The sequence below is a fragment of the Macrobrachium nipponense genome, chromosome 17 (genome assembly GCF_015104395.2).
Source record: "Macrobrachium nipponense isolate FS-2020 chromosome 17, ASM1510439v2, whole genome shotgun sequence".
NCBI classification, from domain to species: domain Eukaryota; kingdom Metazoa; phylum Arthropoda; class Malacostraca; order Decapoda; family Palaemonidae; genus Macrobrachium; species Macrobrachium nipponense.
Window position 1 is genome coordinate 3096038 of NC_087210.1, and position 19328 is coordinate 3115365.

General features: G+C 35.1%; 1 protein-coding gene across 36 annotated transcripts in view; it reads left to right on the top strand.

The window, feature by feature from the left end:
- The window catches only part of LOC135196123 (titin-like), an 856828-nt gene that overhangs the window by 206536 nt on the left and 630964 nt on the right, over positions 1-19328 (top strand). The window contains exon 1 of one of the 36 annotated variants that reach the window (XM_064222601.1): positions 6753-6770. The exons of the other annotated variants lie outside the window; for them this stretch is intronic. Within the exon in view, the coding sequence (XP_064078671.1) occupies positions 6768-6770 (3 nt within the window). The 5' untranslated portion in view covers positions 6753-6767. Of the gene's footprint in view, positions 1-6752; positions 6771-19328 lie in introns of those variants that run through there. 36 annotated transcript variants of the gene reach the window in all.

Sequence of the window (19328 nt, forward strand, 5' to 3'; positions counted from 1 at the left end):
TTATGTCATATTATGGATTTCCTTTCGTGAGGCGAATGTAACGGACACACGAGTTGGACGGACAGAATGCAAACGCTCTCGCTTTGCGATTTCGGGAATTCGTCATCGACACATTTCTGGATTCTTCTGCGAATTGCCATCTCATTTTCATTATTTTTTTGACTGGAGATGGTGGCATCTTGCTCATTTAAATTTATCCAAAGATTTAAAAGACCACAGCAAAAACATAATTATATACTGGTCTTTTGAATTTATGAAAAATTAAAAGATTACACCAAAAAGATAGTGATGTAATGATCTTTGAATTTATAAAAAGGTTAAATAAATAAAAGATTACACCAAAAACATGATACACTGGTCTTTTGAATTTATATACAATTAAATAAAAGATTACACGAAAAAGATAATATACTGATATTTTTAATTTATCCAAAAATTTTAAAAGATAACAGCAAAAAGATATTGATATACTGATATTTTTGATTTATAAGAAAATAAAGGATTACACCAGAATTATAATGATATACAGGTCTTTTGAATTTATAAAAAAACCCATTAAACTAAATAAAAGATCACGCCAAAAAGATAGTGATATACTGCTGTTTTGAATTAATAAAAAAATTAAATGAAAGATTACACCAAAAAGATGAAAGATTACACTAAAAAGATAATGATAGGCTGGTCTTTTGAAATTATTCAAAAATTTAAAAGATCTCACCAAAAAGATAATGATACACTGATCTTTTGAATCTATAAGAAATTAGATAAAAGATTACACCAAAAAGATAATGACATACTGCTCTTGTTTTTTTTTTCTATTATTGAGTGGTACAGTAGATATTAACAGATATAAATGATTGTGAAATAGTTTGTTGTTAGTGACTAATTATTCAGATTATGTCGGCACTGATTATAGCTAACATATACCCCATAGATGTGTAGTGCCTTCAGTAAACCTCACATGGTGCAATGTAGGCATTATTTAAGGTTCTAGCTGCAACCCCTACCCTTCCCTTTACTGTACCTCCACTCATATTCCCATTCTTCCATCTTACTCTCTTCCCACTCTTAACAGTTGGGGATATTTTTACGCGGCAAGGAACCAGTTGGTTACCCCAGCAACGGGACCTACAGCTAATTGTGGGATTCGAACCACATTATATCGAGAAACGAATTTCTAATCACCAGAAAATAAACTTCTCTGATTCCTCGTTGGCAGAGTGGGGAATCGAACTCGAGACTGCCGAATCGGTAGGCGAGCACGTAAACCGCTCGTCCAACGATGAACTGCCAGCGGCCTAAAACACGCTGATTGTGTCACTGATAATTACACGTGTAGCGTCCATCAACTGGGCAAACAAACTGGTTTGATAAACTCATCAGTGTTGCGTCATCAGCAACGCCTCCTCATTAGTATTTTTCGTGTGGAAATATGTCATTCATCCCTGGACGAACGATGTCATGATGGATAAATGATGAAGATTATTCATATGAAAAATCGCTGTAGGACGAATTAGCTGTTAGTTAATATGGCAATAATATATAACTAGATAAATGTATTAAAAAATGAAAATAAATGCCAGTAAGTATTTATCATAGATATAAGCTTCCTTCGGACGAATTACAGAATCTTTGGAAAAGCAGATGTAGGCACTAGTTCCTTCAATTAGAGGTGATTTAGGCAAAAGAACTTTCATGTCTATTGGCATTCGAAAGCGTAAGGGGGTAGCAGTGAGGTGCACGGTAGGCATTAAGGCTCATTGCAACGTCCCTTCGGCACCTACCTGCATCCCCTTTCATTCCTTTTACTGTACCTCCATTCATATTCGTTTTTCCATTTTGCTATGCACCCTCTCCTAACGATTGTTTCATAGTGCAATTGCTTTGAGGTCTTCCTCCTGTTACACCTTTCACTCATTTCTATTCTCAAGTTTCCTTACAGCTCTGAATGACCTCATAGGTCCCAGTGCTTGGCCTTTGGCCTAAACTCTATGATTTGGTGCTGATATTAATGATTTTAGATAGAATATTCTTCATATACTGAATAAGAAGCCTTAGCATTTGCCAAGCTTTGGGTAATTTTTATGGTTTTTTTGCCTCATATTGTCTTGAAATTCTCTCTCTCTCTCTCTCTCTCTCTCTCTCTCTCTCTCTCTCTCTCTCTCTCTGTAACGCACGATCTAATTTTTGGAGTTTCTTGTTCCGAAACTGAAGTGTTTAGTCAAGAATTTTTTTAGTATGTGTATATGTATTCATGTGTGTGTGTATATATATATATATATATATATATATATATATATATATATATATATGATGTATGTATGTGTATGTATATATTATGTATTCATATTTATCCATACATATACATTGGAGTATATATTTATATTACACACCGACACACATGTGTATATATATATATATATATATATATTATATATATAATATATTATTATATATTATATATTTATTATATTATTTATTATTGTGTATCAGATGTTTATTTATAAAGTTATCTTGGTCAACATTGCGAAATATTTTTCTCTTAGCCGTTCTTCACCGTCATCTGTAATTACGACTCTTGTGTGTAATTCTACGTTCTCTTTAAAGCGATTATGCTTTCTCTTGTCCCAAATTCATCGCTAACACCCCCCCCCCCCACACCCCACTTTAAACCCCCCGTCCCGTTGCCATTAGCAACCAATAGCGCGCAACCACTACGGACTGATTAAATTTTCACGGCCTAATGGGTGGCAGATCCTTTTGTCGCCTTCCTTGTATTTTTTTTCATTCTTCGCTCCGGGCTCCAAATGCGCGCTCACATGTCAGTGAGCCTTTTGAGGCCTCGCGGAGCCTTCCTTCCTTCCTGCCTCCTGGTTCCTGCAGCATTCCTCCTCCTCCTCCTCCTGAATCGTCTCGCCTCTCCTACAGAAAGATTTCCAAGGAAATGGTATTTGGGTGAGGTTTATACACGCCCGCCTGGCGGCAGCCGTTCGCGCCGTTGGTTTTCGTCAACGGTGTTGATTTGGTCCTTACGAAAGTCTGGGGCGAAATAATTGGTGTTCGTTTATTCGTTTAGTTTTAGGATTTTTTTTTTTTTTTACTGATTTGAAATGTTAGGATTTTAGTGTGTTTAACCTACGACTCACTAAATTGAAATTTTAGGATTTTAGTATGTTCATATTACGACTAGCTAATTTGAAATTTTAGGAATTTATTTTATTTAAGTTACGACTCTCTCTCTCTCTCTCTCTCTCTCTCTTAGCTCAAATAAAAGACTTCGTTTCATTATCAGATTTTCTTAATGTATTTCAATTCAAAACAATTAAAATACCTTACTAATTATGCTGTCCTATAATTCAAGAACCCATGATAGACGTTTGAAAATAATTTTTAAACGAATTTTGTTAATTCCTGTCTTTAGTAAAGTAGAATGAAGTAGAATGCCTTACCAAAGCATATCCTAAAATTGAAGAAACCTTAATAGACAATTAGCATACCTTACCAAGCATGCTGTCCAGTAATTCAAGAACCCATGATAGACATTTGACAGTAATTTTTTGAAATTTTTTTTAATTCATTTCTATAGTAAAGTAGAATGCCTTCCTAAAACATTTCCTAAAATTGAAGAACCCTTAATAGACATTTGAAAGTTCAAAACAATCAAAATACCTTACCAAGCATACTGTCCTATAATTACCAACCCCTAATAGACATTTTAAAATATACGGCCATTTTGAATTTAATATTTCTCCGGTATGATTGTTACATGAGATGCATTTTCATTTTCGTCCTTATCACGTGTAATTCTTTTCATCTAATTTAGATGATCAGTAAATCATGTATTATGTATGAAACTAATTACTTTGCTTGCTGGTTGTTGACCCAATCAGTCATTAATTTACTCAACAGGCAAACGATCGATCTCAATAGTTCTCTAAGATATTGAAGCCCGTGAACCTAAAAAAGGAAGGTATTAATATACGTTTGTTTATCCTGCAATGAGTGGGTAGTCGATAAGGTTATTTCTGGAGCATCGTTCAATTGCAGACGTTTTGAAAGTGACCCAGAAAGAATTTTTTTCTGACTTTTTGAAAGTGACAAGAAAATAACTGTTTTCTTAGGCATCCTTCAATTTCAAACGTCTGAAACTGACCAAGAAAATAATTGTTTTTATAAGCTTTCAATTTCAGACGTTTGAATGTGACCAAGAAAAAATTGTTTTCTTAAGCATCTTTCAATTTCAGACGTCTGAAAGTGGCCAAGAAAAAATGGTTTTCTTAAGCTTCTTTCAATTTCAGACGTCTGAAAGTGACCAAGAAAAAATTGTTTTCTTAAGCATCTTTCAATTTCAGACGTTTGAAAGTGACCAAGAAAATCAATGTGTTTCTTAAGCATCTTTCAATTTCAGACGTCTGAAAGTGACCAAGAAAGAATTTTTTCTGAAGCATCTTTCAATTTCAGACTTTTTGAAAGTGACAAAGAAAATAATTGTTTTCCTGAGCATCTTTCAATTTCAGACGTTTGAAAGTGACCAAGAAAATAAGATTGTTTTCTTAAGCATCTTTGTATTTCATACGTCTGACACTGACCAAGAAAAAATTATTTTCTTATGCATCTTTCAATTTCAGACGTCTGAAACTGACCAAGAAAATAATTTTCTTAAGCATCTTTCAGTTTCAGACGTCTGAGAATTACCAAGAAAAAAAAATGGTTTTCTTAAGCATCTTTCAATTTCAGACGTCTGAAGGTGACCAAGAAAAAATATGTTCTTAGGCATCTTTCAGTTTCAGACATCTGGAACTGACCAAGAATTTATTTTAAGCAATAATTCTTGTAAGTCTCCTGGCAGTGATAAGGACGTTGACCTTGCAAGTCATTAAATTTGAAAATACCAGGTTCTTGGAAGCAACTAAAGGGGAAACCGAGCTTGTGATAACCAGAAAATGCCAGACGTCACCAAGCTAATCCTCCCAAAATTATTATTATTATTATTATTAATCAGAAGAGGATTATTATTATTATTATTATTATTATTATTGTTATTATTATTATTATTATTATTATTATTTTGTTAAAGAGGATGGCAACATCAGTGGAATTGATTTTATATATGGTCTTTTCAATTCTTCTTATTATTTTCTTCTCATCAGGGCTGTTATTTGCTGATAGCTGGCCGATGTTCATATTATTATTATTATTATTATTATTATTATTATTATTATTATTATTATTATTATTATTATTATTATTATTATCATTCACGTGGAACAAGCCCACAAATGGACCACTGACTTTAAATGCAAACTTCCAAACAATATAGTGTCCATTTGAAAGCAGTGACATAAGGTAATAGCAGATATAGATAGAAGAAAAAAATAAGTCAAATTAATAATTGAATAAAGAAAAATATAAGTAAACTATAAAATCCATGGAGAATCGCCTTGCCTTATGGTAGTTATGCATTTCTACAGTATCATACTAAGAAGTTGGTACTGAATCATTGAACGTAAATTACCTGGCATATCAGGAAGACGGTAAACACCTTTTGGCCAGCGAGTAGCATATTCACGTGTAATTCGTGCTGTATTGGCGAGAGGTGAATTGCAGTTATTTCGTATTGATTAACTGATTGATTCCCCTGGCTGTGAGGCATGTGCTGCTCGATTTTATCCAATTCGATGGGCTTAAGTAAACATTTATTCTTTTCCAAGAGATTAAATGTCGTTTGTGCTATTCTCTCTTTCAAGGGAAATAGCAAAGACCTAAAATAAAGGGTAGACACTGTATATATATATTTTTTTTTTTTCGTCTATCGCAGTCCTCCAATTCGACTGGGTGGTATTCATAGTGTTGGGGGTTCCGGGCTGCATCCTGCCTCCTTAGGAGTCCATCACTTTTCTTACTATGTGCGCTGTTTCCCGGAGCACACTCTTCTGCGTGAGTCCTGGAGCTACTTCGGCGTCTAGTTTTTCTAGATTCCTTTTCAGGGATCTTGGGAACGTGCCTCGTGTTCCCATGATTATGGGTATAATCCCCTATCCTTATTATTTATATTTTCAGGTCTTGATACTTACCCATTTTCCCCTTTCTTATTATTATTATTATTATTATTATTATTATTATTATTATTATTATTATTATTATTATTATTATTATTAAAAAGAATGGCAGAATTAAGCGAGTTGATTTTATATATTGTTTTTTCTATTTTCCTTACAATTCGCTTCTCAGGCTCTGCGATGTTTCTGAGTAACTGGCCAATATTCATATTGGGAATTTTCAAAAAATTATAAATGCTGACTATTGAGCCTGAGAAGCGAATTGTAAGGAAAATAGAAAAAACAATGTATAAAATCAACTCGCTTAATTCTGCCATTCTTTTGAACTGTATTTACCTAAAAGAGGGTCTTCTACCAAAATATTATTATTATTATTATCAAGAAGAAGAAGAAGATGAAACCTATTCATATGGAACAAGCCCACCAAAGGGGCCACAGACTTGAAATTTAAGGAAGAGTAGGTAAATGGAAATACTGAAAGAAGATGCCCCACTTGTTAAAGAAAAAAAAAACAAAAAAAAGAGAGAAAAAATAATAAATAAAATATATAAACTATATATAGTATTAGGTTAGTAATGTATTGCACCTTCGCTTGGACTCCTGAGGTTGCAATATGCGTAATAATGTGCACATTTGTAATTGCCTATGAAATACTAATTTTTTTTTTCTTTTACTTTTCAGGTATGGTGATACAAATATCTTGTCAACATGGTAAGTCATGATTCCTGAATCGTGCCCCTTGCCTTATACTGTCCCTAAAAAAAAAAAAAAAAACGTTAGATCTATTATTCCTGCCATAGTTCTTGTTTTTGATTGGGCTGGGGCAAATTGCCAGCACGGGCTCTTGCTCATAGAGGAGCAGCTCGTAATGACATACTTTGTCCGGGTGTAGTTTTAGCATTTTGTACGTCCAGTGTTTAATGGTGAGGAGATATACAGTTTTATGCCACTGACGCGGCAGGAATATTATGAGAAAAATGACAGTGAGTGGCTGTTCTTGACAATGTTTTAAAAACGGCTGGTTATGCATCTCGGCTCCTCTTTCTATTACGTGGAAATTAAGTATAGATACATAGTCAACGAACCTCCCCGTAGAAATTAAGTATTGTTGTTTATTTTTTCCTTTGATCGGAGGAGAAATCATTCTCTAGAAGCGTTTTAGCTTCTTAAAAATCGTTGGGTATATCAGTATGCCGCCCGGTGACAGTTGGGATGAAGGTAGGGGGTGGGGCAGGGGGTGATTAGCCGCTATGTGTCCAGCTAGATACAGTACAAACAGTTCGGAAGCTAACGTATCCAACGCCTGACTAGAGTGAGTGAATTATTGTGATAATAATGTTTGAAATTCAACATTTGTATTGAGATTTTGCGAACGACTTGTTAATTTTGCTTGTGATGATTATTCTTTGTGAGTAGTGTGATCATGTACTATTTTATCTTATTGAGAGAGAGAGAGAGAGAGAGAGGTGTAAAAAGCTCGGCTAGTCTTTTACCTTTAGTACGAAAATACAAGTTAATAATTAGCGAATCTTATCTTAATATTTAACCTGATATCCATTTATGTATTTGTGTAATATCAGTATTTAACCAGATATTCACTCGTATTTTTCTTTTGGCATTGTATCCAATGAGAACGAATTACCTACTGTTGTTTTCAGGAAGAGAGAGACTTTTAAAACTCCGAGGGCAAAGCTTTTGTAAGCTGATTTTTTTTTTTTTTTTAAGGCGAAGTTTTTTTTTTTTTTTTTTTTTTTTTTTTTTTTGTAAGCAGAAGTTCGTAAGGCGATAAAGTTCTCCAAAGGTCCGAAGTGTAGAGAGAAAGAGACAGAAGTTTTCCCCCCGAGAAAATCTATTGGAAACAGGATAGAATTCGCGCCACCTGAAGGCGGCGCCTTTGTTTTGCATAATCTCTCTCTCGATGCAAATGTCCAGAAACAGTACATTTAAATGGAAGTTGGAACCTGAAATATGATTTTGACATTTCTCAATTTTTTTTCTTTTTTTAAGAATGAATAACTTGACATTTCCATTTTCACAGTGACGTCTGAAAGAGAGATTTATAAAAAATATTGTTTAAAAAATGACGTCTAAAAGATAGATTTAAAAAATATTGAAAAAAAAGACTACTGAAAGAGAGATTTAATCATTTTTATACAAAATAGACGTCTGAATTTTAAAAAAATATTGATAAAAAAATGACGTCTGAAAGAGAGATATAATTTTTTTTTTTATAAAAAATGAAGTCTGAAAGAGATTTTTAAATATTTTTTTATAAAAATATGACGTCTGAAAGAGATTTAAATTTCTTTATTATAAAAAATTAAGTCTGAAAGAGACTTAATTTTTTAAATAAAATATGACGTCTGAAAGAGAGTTTTTAATTTTTTTTAAAAGAATGACGTTTGAAAGAGATTTTAAAAAAAGATATTCTTAAAAAATTGACGTCTGAAAGAGATTAGAATAAAATATTGATACAAAATGGTCTGAAAGAGATTACATTTTTTATGAAAAAATTACGTCTGAAACAGTCGTTAAAAAAGTGATAAAAGGAAAAGAAGGAAAATGTTCATATTTCATGTAAAAAAATGAAAATGCAACGGAAGAAAATATTCATTTTTCATGCAAAAAAAGGAAGAAAATATTCATGTTGTATAAAAATTTGGAAAAAAATGAAAAGGAAAGAAATATTTATATTTTACCTAAAAATATTATTGAAAAAGTGAAAAGACAGTCTTCACATTTTATCCTTCTATATTGGACTCTCTCAAGTGCAGAAGAAATGTAATTTTTTAAAAAGTGTTTAAGTGTATAATGTGGACGTAGGTCCAAGGAAAAAAGAAAGCGATTGTTTTCAATTCTTCAACGGCACTGCATTTTACAAGCGCGGATCAATCTTTCTAGGTAAATAATTAAATGGTTAAGTAGATAACAGAGCAAACGCGTTTCTCTTGATATTACAGTATTTTGTAAACAAAAAGATCAATTCTACTAATGGAAAAGACAGGCACATATTTATTTTTGTTACCACATCCGTTTTTCAGACACGATTGCATCCCTGGAGATTTATAATTCATAACTAAATTGAATAACGAATCGTAGAAATTTGTTTCCCTTGAAGATTTTTTTTACTATACGAAAAATCAATTCAGAAGTCATTATTATTGTTATTATTATTATTATTATTATTATTATTATTACTTATATTATTATTATTATTATATTTTTTTTCTATCACACTCCTCCAATTCGACTGGGTGGTATTTATAGTGTGGGGTTCTAGGTTGCATCCTGCCTCCTTAGGAGTCCATCACTTTTCTCACTATGTGCGACGTTTCTAGGATCACACTCTTCTGCATGAGTCCTGGAGCTACCTCAGCTTCTAGTTTTTCCAGATTCCTTTTCAGGGATCTTGGGATCGTGCCTAGTGTTCCTATGATTATGGGTACAATTTCCACTGGCATATCCCATATCCTTCTTATTTCTATTTTCAGGTCTTGATACTTATCCATTTTTCCATCTTTTTCTCTTCAATTCTGGTGTCCCATGGTATTGCGACATAAATGAGTGATACTTTCTTCTTGATTTTGTCAATCAACGTCACGTCTGGTCTATTTGCACGTATCACCTTTATCTGTTCTGATACCATGGTCCCAGAGGATCTTTGCCTGATTGTTTTCTATCACAGTTTTAGGCTGGTGTTCATTATTATTATTATTATTATTGATTATTATTATTATTATTATTATTATTATTATTATTCGGAAAACGAACCCTATTCATATGGAACAAGCTCAGGGGGCCACTGACTTGAAATTCAAGCTTCCAGAGAAGTAACAGAAGGTAATAGGAAATACAGTAAAAAAAGAACCAGTTATTAGGAAATAAAAATTAATTAACATATTAATTAGTAAGTAAAAGTAAAAATGTAAGTAAATCAGTAAAACACAAAGAGAGTCGGTTTTATTTGTTGACAGGAAATCTCTGACGCAGAATCTAGCAGGAAGGCGACTTGGTTTCTAACATGGCAGAGAAGCAAGACTGATTAAGTCTTGTGGCTTTAGTTCTGCTACGGTATGTCAGCTTTTAAAGTTACGACCATGGCCAAACAAGAGGAGAAGCCACTGTTAACCCTGCTTCTGGCGCTAAAGTTAAGGTCGAGACCCTATTTCCGGCGCCAAAGTTAAGGTCGAGTTCCAGTGGGCTTTTGTTTATCGTCCCATGGAATGTAATAATGAAACTCAAGTTTCGCGTTTATAAAGCATTTGTAAATATTTATAAAAGCTTCATAATAAAGAGTTAATTTTTATATTGGTGAAATTCCCAATTGTTTTTTATATGCAGGATAAAGTTAATTTTTTCATCTGGTGAAATTCGTAGCATTTTTTGTATAGTTGTTGGAGATAAACAATTACAATTATTCCCAGCAGTTACTTTAAACGGTTATGATTAGCGCAGTTTTTTCCCTATTCGAGAGGGAGAAATGGTTATGATTAGCACAGAAAAAATTAGTTTTTATATGTTTTTATGAATTCGAGAGGAAAAATGATTCGTTCACTTTTGAACTCAGTTTTTGCCAGTGCTTTTTAGAGAGAGAGAGAGAGAGAGAGAGAGAGAGAGAGAGAGAGAGAGAGAGAGAGAGAATACTCATGAGCTTGTTCATTTTTTATTAAGAGCGAGAGGGAATGGGTATTTGCTTTTCATCTTGAATTTATGAGAGAGAGAGAGAGAGAGAGAGAGAGAGAGAATATTCATTAACGTTTATTTTTTCATTTAGAGCGAAAGGAAATGATCATTTATTTTTTATTATTTATGAGAGAGATGATCAGAGAGGAGATGAGAGAGAGAGAGAGAGAGAGAGAGAGAGAGAGAGAGAGAATATTCATTAAAGTTTTAATTTTTTTATTTAGAGTTAGAGGAAATGTTCATTTTTTTTATTAGTTCATGGTGGAGAGAGAGAGAGAGAGAGAGAGAGAGAGAGAGAATATTCATTAACGTATTCATTTTTAATTTTGATTGAAAGGAAATATTCATTTGTTTTTTATTAGTTCATGATGGAGATAAGAGAGAGAGGAGAGGAGGAGAGAGAGAGAGGAGGTGAAGAGAGAGAGAGAGGAGAGAGCAAAGTTAACCAACACGGCTCTTCAGTCCATACATTTTTCCGAAGTCACTATTGAAATGCAGCGCAAAAAAAAAAAGAAAAAAAAAAAAAAAAAAAAAAAAAAAAAAAAAAAAAAAAAAACAATTAAAAAAGACCGAAGTCTTTTATTGTTTGTCAGTGCAGTTTTTCGCTCCTGATCACGATCTCTTCCCAGTCAGGGGATTCCCCGAATTGGGACAAAAGCTACTGCTGCTCCTGCTCATCAGGTCACAGTCGCCTCCCAAAATAGTGCTGTGCGATGTCAGGTCACCTCTCTCTCTCTCTCTCTCTCTCTCTCTCTCTCTCTCTCTCTCTCTCCACACATGTACTGTATATATATATATATATATATATATATATATATATATATATATATATATATATATATATATAATCAGTGAAATGTTATTGGTCCATTGCTGTCTCTCTCTCTCCTCTCTCTCTCTCTCTCCTCGTCTCTCTCTCGTCTCTCTCTTCTCTCTCCCTCTCTCCTTGAAAATCTGAACTTATTATTTGCTATCAAAGGCAAATTATATTTGTATACGTATATTCAAATATATATATAACACATAAATATAAATATATATATCTATATATTTATATTTATATATATATTATATATATATAAAGTTTTTTGGAAATAATAAAATGACAGTTGATATATATTGATTTATGACCAGTCCTTGTGGAAAGCTAATTTAACTGGGGTGTTAGCTAAACATCCACAGCCAGGAATGATTCTTACATCAGGATAAGTAATTTCAAGTGTCTAGTGTCAACAGGATCTACTTAAGAGGTGGAGACGAAGATGAAGACAGTATTGCAAGTGCAGACTTAATAGTGGCTAAGTAATTCCAGTAATTCTTTAAACCTGAACTAAGTAAAGTATGGCGTTCCAAAAAATAAAAGAAAATACAGTTTATGGTTTAGGCGTCATTCAGTACAATTTCATTTCTTTTACTGTACCTCCGTTCATATTCTCTTTTCTTCCATCTCGCTTTCCACCCTCTCCTAACAATTGATTCATGGTGCAACTGCTTTGAGGTTTTCCTCCTGTTATACCTTTCAAACCTTTTTACTGTCACTCTCCGTTTCACCGCTGAATGACCTCATAGGTTTCAGACTGATTTAGTATAACTACTGTTTTCAAAAGCCACCTTTTCCTGTGGTAATGTATTAATTCATTTTTTTTTCCTTGTAATTTGAGATCCTCTCTTTCTGTATTTTCCTTGGCCTTCTCTTATATCCTAATGAGTACCATATTCTGTGGAAGCTTGAATTTCAAGTCAGTGGCCCCTGTGATGGGCTTGTTCCGTATGAATGGGGGTCCATCCTCTTGAGAATAATAATGATAATAATAATAAGTGTCACTCGTTGATGTCGCAATACTATGGGACACCAAAGTTGAAGAGAAAGAAAAGGGAAAAATGGATAAGTATCAAGACCTGAAAACAGAAATAAGAAGGATATAGGATATGCCAGTGGAAATTGTACCCATAGTCATAGGAACACTAGGCACGATCCCAAGATCCCTGAAAAGGAATCTGGAAAACTAGAGGCGGAAGTAGCTCCAGGACTCACGCAGAAGAGTGTGATCCTAGAAACGGCGCATACAGTGAGAAAAGTGATGAACTCCTAAGGATGCAGGAGACAACCCGGAAACCCCCCCCCCCCCCCCCCCCCCCCCCCCCCCCCCCCCCCCCCCCCCCCCCCCCCCCCCCCCCCCCCCCCCCCACACACACACACACACACACACACACACACACACACTATAATTACCACCCAGTCGAATTGGAGGACTGTGATAGACGAAATAATAATAATAATAATAATAATAATAATACATAGTTTAAAAACGTCTACCAAGTAACTTGGTAGCATCCAGAGACGCAAAGTGTTGTTGGTTGCCTATCCGCTAAACACTGTTCACAAATTCAAATATAGATCTTTGTGAATACGATTTGAAGAAATCACCTTCAGCTATGCTCAAAATCATTCAGTTCTTTTTATGCACGACATGGAGACACATTAAATTCTCATCTAGAGACCAAGACAGTGTTGTCTGCAGCGATATGATTTTTCAAACCTTGAAATTAGAAAGACTTTGCCCCTAAGTTGGTAAAAAAAAAATAATAATAAAATAAAATCACCGAAAATCGGTCTTTTGAAAAATTCGGAAAAGGTGCCACGGACTGACGATCGGAAGGTGTAATTAGTGACCTGATTAACAGGGATAGTCTGCTGTTTTTCATTAGCAGTTTATCGGGAGCTTATGATAAAATGTTGAAATCAATTTTGAGCGAGAAACATTACTCTATCCGTCAAGGATGAGAGGGCGCGTGCGTAAACATACATCCATGTGTGTATGTATATAAATATATATATACATATATTATATATATCTATATATATATATATATATATGTGTGTGTGTGTGTGTGTGTGTGTATGCATACATACATACATACAAACATACGTATAGATTTATACTGTGTGTGTCTGTGTTTGTGTATGTAATATGTATTTTAGCATGCATGTTTGTGTGTATGTGTATAAGGAAATGAATTTGCGACTACTTGCATATTTGTATATATTGGAGAAAGTTACCTATATGTGTTTATTATATATATATATATATATATATATATATATATTATATATATATATAAATATATATATATATATATATATATATATATATATATATGATATATATATATATTATATATTCCGGGTAGCGTACATCACTTCTAAAAAAAATAAAACTGCAAAATAATTACAGTACACCTACTACTACCACTACTGCTTCTGCGGCTATGACGGTTACGTAATATTAAAGTTTTTCCATGTAGTTGACGTAACTGGCCCCCTCCCCCTCTCCCTTTTTATGAATTTGTGTTTGTTTGTTTTTTTTTTTTTTTCTCGAATAACACCATCTCCATTCTAGCGTCGGCTGCGGCTTCTCCAAATCCTCATATCTTGTGTGAGAGAGAGAGAGAGAGAGCTCCTCCTCCTCCTCCTCCTCCTCCCTGAGAGAGATCCTCGTTTGATTATAAATGGTAATGAGGATCCTCTCTGGAAGAAGCCCTGCTTCAAGTCGTCTCAAAAACTTTCCTGGAATCTTGGAATCCGGGAATCCTGAGTTGGGAATTGCAACGCTGTTGCTGCTGCTGCTGCTGTCGCAGAGGTGTTGGTACTACTTCTACTTCTGCAGGGAATATTATGATTTCTCTCTCTCTCTCTCTCTCTCTCTCTCTCTCTCTCTCTTTTGTTTTTAATTGCTGAGCAATTCAGCAGCGGCTCCGCTATTGTCCGAGGCAGGTACAGGAATATCTTTCGGTTTCATTTCGAGATGTTTTGTTTCTGTAAAAGAAAACTACTATAGACATGGCTTTGTCTGTCCGTCCGCACTTTTTCCGTCCGCCCTCAGATCTTATGAACTACTGAGGCTAGAGGGCTGCAAATTGGCATGTAGATCATCCACCCTCCAGTCATCAAACGAACCTAATTTCAACCCTCTAACTCTAGTAGTATTTATTGTATTCAAGGTTAAAATTAGTCGGAATTGTGCGTCTGGCAAAGATATAGGACAGGCCACTACCAGGCCGTGGTTAAAGTTTCAGTGTTCCCCTGTGATGGGCTTGGCCGATTTGTTCCATATGAAGAGGGTTCATATTCTAAGTAATAATAGTAATAATAATATATTCATCGACAGTATGTTTTCCGTAAATTTTTAATCAGTTACATTTAGTTATCACATTATTACCATTAGAATATGATCTAAAGAGGATTAACTTTAAAAGGGGATAATTCTGAAATAATAACATTAACTTTATATGGAGGTAATGGTAAACTAATAACATTAACTTTAAAGGGGTAAACTAACAAACTAATATCATTAAAAGGGTAAATTGCCAAACTGATAACATTGAAAGGGGGTCATGATAAACTAAAAACATTAACTTTAAAAGGGATAAACTGACAAACCAATAACTTTAACTTTGAAAGGGAGTAAATTGATAAAGTAACGTAAACAAATGGGTAAACTGACAAACTAATAACAGTAACTTTAAAGTGAGTAAATTAATAAAGTAAACTAAACAATGGTAAAGTCCCCGGAAGGATAAACAGGAGATTACAAAGATAATGCAGATGAGAGCATCAGGACGAGAGGCTTTATTCTGGTAATTTCCTTGTTCATTTCAAAGTCCAGTGGAGTCCCTAGTTGAACGGGAGGAATTAAAATTATATTTGTTTATTACTTCTTGTCTGTCTGTCTAATTTATTGTCTAATCGTTTATCTAACTGTGTATTTATCTGTGTGTATATGTATGTATATATATATACACACATATAATATAATTAAGCTACAAATGTCGTCTAATATCCAATTCGCTGTACCTCGGAATTAATATATTTCCATATGTTAACCGAAGGGGCATTCTTTGGTTGATAATAAACATGTATGAAAAAATATTAATTCCGAGGTAGAGAGAATTGGATATTAAAGGACATTCGTAGCTTAATGAATGTTTATATGAATCAAGGTGATGTGATAAAAATACATACATATATATATATATATATATATAATATATATATATATATATATATATATAATATATATATCTATTTATCTAATATATATATATATATATATATATATATATATATATGTGTGTGTGTGTGTGTGTGTGTGTGTGTGTGTGTATATAAAATATAGGTGTAAAAACATTCTAGCAAGACAGATGCAACTACATTGAAATTTGTTATGCTTTACAAGTAAACAGCTAAAATTGCCTTGCTTTTGCACTGACAAGATTAAAATGTACATTCTGTGTAATTATCTTTACAGTTGACATATTTAGTCATATCCTAAGGTACAGACAATGGATAAAACATTTTTATTATCGATGTAAATAAGCGCTGTCTGGGAAGGCAATATATTTAACATAAAATGAATAACGAATTCAAAAATATTGCCTCGTATGTCTTGGCGTCGACCGACACTTTTTTTTTCACAGTTTAATAAAAATGATTTCCCTTTGTGCAACCCTTCTGTTGCGCTACTGAACCCCGTGGGTCTTTTAATTGCTTCATTACTTATATGTCAGCAAGTGTAGTTGAAGTAAATGTTTTTTTTTTTTTTTAAAGAAAGGACGGTTCCTGAAATAAAGATAAGTAGTTTTGTATTTTGTCGGTGAAAAAAAAAATATGCAAAATTATTGGTTTTAATTCGCATTCGTGTATATGAGAGAGAGAGAGAGAGAGAGAGAGAGAGAGAGAGAGTCGTTCTGTATTTAATCGGTGAAATATCTTATGCAAAATTATTTGGTTCTAAGTCACATTCGTGTATATGAGAGATAGATAGATAGAGAGAGAGAGAGAGAGAGAGAGAGAGAGAGAGAGAGGAGAGAGAGAGAGAGAGAGAGAGAGAGCCCTGACACAAGTAAATTCAAGAATATGGTCATGACGGCATTGTTGTCATTCGCATCCTTAATTCTCTCTCTCTCTCTCTCTCTCTCTCTCTCACCACCACCGAACCAGCAAAACAACAGTGAAGGATTGACGAAGAATATAATGAAGGACCAATGAGGCCTTCCAGCCGGAGGATGGGACTCTTCATCTTTACACTTCACTACTGCTGAAGTACCCGAGGACCACTTCACTGACCACTTCCAGGAAGAAACTTCCAGAAAGATTTTTTTTAACTTGTTTATTGACTCGTCAAGTTCGTTTGCTATGAAGATGCTATGGACGCTCTTTTTGGACGTTGAGAAGAGACACACAGGAAGTGGATTGTCCTCAATAAACATGAAGTTAATTTTATTACGAACAGATGGAGGTGAATGGTACTACCTACGCATCAGGTGAATTGTACTAAGTACACATGGAAGTGAATTGTACTACATACGCATAAAGTGAATTGTACCACGTACACATGGAAGTGAATTGTTCTACATAAACGAAGTGAATTGTACCGGCTTTGTTTGTCCGTCCACCCTCAGATCTTAAAAACGACTGAGGCTAGAGGGCTGCAAATTGGTATGTTGATCATCCACACTCCAGTTATCAAACTGGCCAAATTGCAGCCATCTAGCCTCAGTAGTTTTTATTTTATTTAGTAAAGTTAGAGCTAGCCATAATCGTGCCTCTGGTACCGCAGAAAAAACACAGGGCACCACGGCCGACTGAGAGTTTCATACAGCATTATACCAAGACCACCGAAAATAGATCTATTTTTGGTGGCCATGGTTATAGGCTGTACATAAAACTCGGTTGTGCCGAAGGCCATGGATCATCTCCAGTTTGCATATCCCTCTGCTCGTCGTAGAAAGAACAATAAAACCCCGCCCGGAAAATCCTCTCTCTCTCTCTCTCTCTCTCTCTCTCTCTCTCTCTCTCTCTCTCTCTCTTCGGGGGGCGGGGGTGGAAGTACTTTTCCAAGAAAGATATGCTCTCTCAGTGTGTTGCGCAGTGCTTTTCCAGGAACCTTTTGCTATTAGCTGTGTTCATGTTTCTTAACTAATTATTTCTTCAAACGTAATTTAATGACTGTCCTCTTAACTCACGATGTTTTTCTGTCAGTTTTATGTTTTAGCCTTTCTCCCTCGAATATTTTATATTTTCATTCTCAATCTCCATTTCCTGCTTTCTGTGTCAATTGCAAAGTGTCCCCCCACTGCATGTTCCTCTCTCTCTCTCTCTCTCTCTCTCTCTCTCTCTCTCTCTCTCTCTCTCTCTCTCTCTCATAGACTAAAAAACAAACGAACATTTCCTCTCGCTCTAAATAAAAAATGAAAACGTTTATGAATATTCTCTCTCTCTCTCTCTCTCTCTCTCTCTCTCTCTCTCTCTCTCTCTCTCTCTCTCTCTCTCTCTCTCACGAATTGTTCGTACATGTATCGACAAGGAATCATTCTTGTGTGATCGAACCGCTATTGTCGTAGTCATTGTTTCCCCCTTCATCGTCTTTTAATCATGCTGGCCATTGTTTTGCTTGAAGATTTTCATGCTCCCTGATCACTTTGCCACGAAAGGAGTGCCCCAGTGTGTTGTTACTTCAATAGACGCATCCGTTGAAGGAGGATAATTATTGAAATATTGGATGGGAAGAAGGTGTATCAGGTCGTTCTTCTGTGGGATGTCCTCTGGTCCTAAGGCTTTGTAGTGCCCTCTGGTTTGGTCCAAAGGCTTTGCAATGCCCTCTGGTCCTAAGGCTTGCAATACCCTCTGGTCCTAAGGCTGGCAGTACCCTCTGGCCCTAAGGCATTGCAATTCCCTCTGGTCGCAGGGCTTTGCAATGCCCTTTGGTCTCAAGGCTTGCAATGCCCTCCTGCCTTTAGGCTTGCAATGCCCTATGGTCCTAAGACCTTGCAATGCCCTCTGGTCCTAATGCTTTGCAATGCCCTCTGGTCCTAAGACTTCAATGAATGCCCTCTGGTCCTAAGACTTTGCAATGCCCTCTGGTCCAAATGCTTTGCAATGCCTTTGGTCCTAAGACTTTGCAATGCTCTCTGGTCCTAATGCTTACAGTGCCCTCTGGTCCTGAGACTTGCAATGCCATCTGGTCTTGAGACTTTGGCGCTAAGGCTTGTAATGCCCTCTGGTCTAAAGGGTTGCAATTCCCTCTGGTCTTGAGGCTTACAATGTACACTGGTCCTAAGGCTTTGCCCTCTGGTCTTAGGGTTTGCAATTAGAGAGAGAGAGAGAGAGAGAGATCTGGCTATTTCATCATTACAGCAAATCTGCCTTGATCTTCAGGGATGTGGAAATAACTGGACAATGTGTATCGTCCTTTTTGTGACAAATACTGTCATTATTTAAAAAAACAATATGTGATAGTCTGTCCAGCAACTTTAGTTTCGGTGAGTAATTTACAAGCTCCTTTATAATTTACTACCGAGTAATAAATGATGAGCCAGTGCCTCTATTGGCGTGAGAATAGTTTATGCACTAATGCATGATGAACTCGACGCTGGATAATTCATGCACTTAAGTTTAGTTTGCTTGCGAGAGAATAATGCAGGCACCGATGTCTGGTTGACTTTCCAGTGTGAAGTGTTTGCGCAATGAAGTGTGAGTTAATTGATAGCGTGTTGTTTGTGAGATAGAAGTTTCCTACCGAAGTG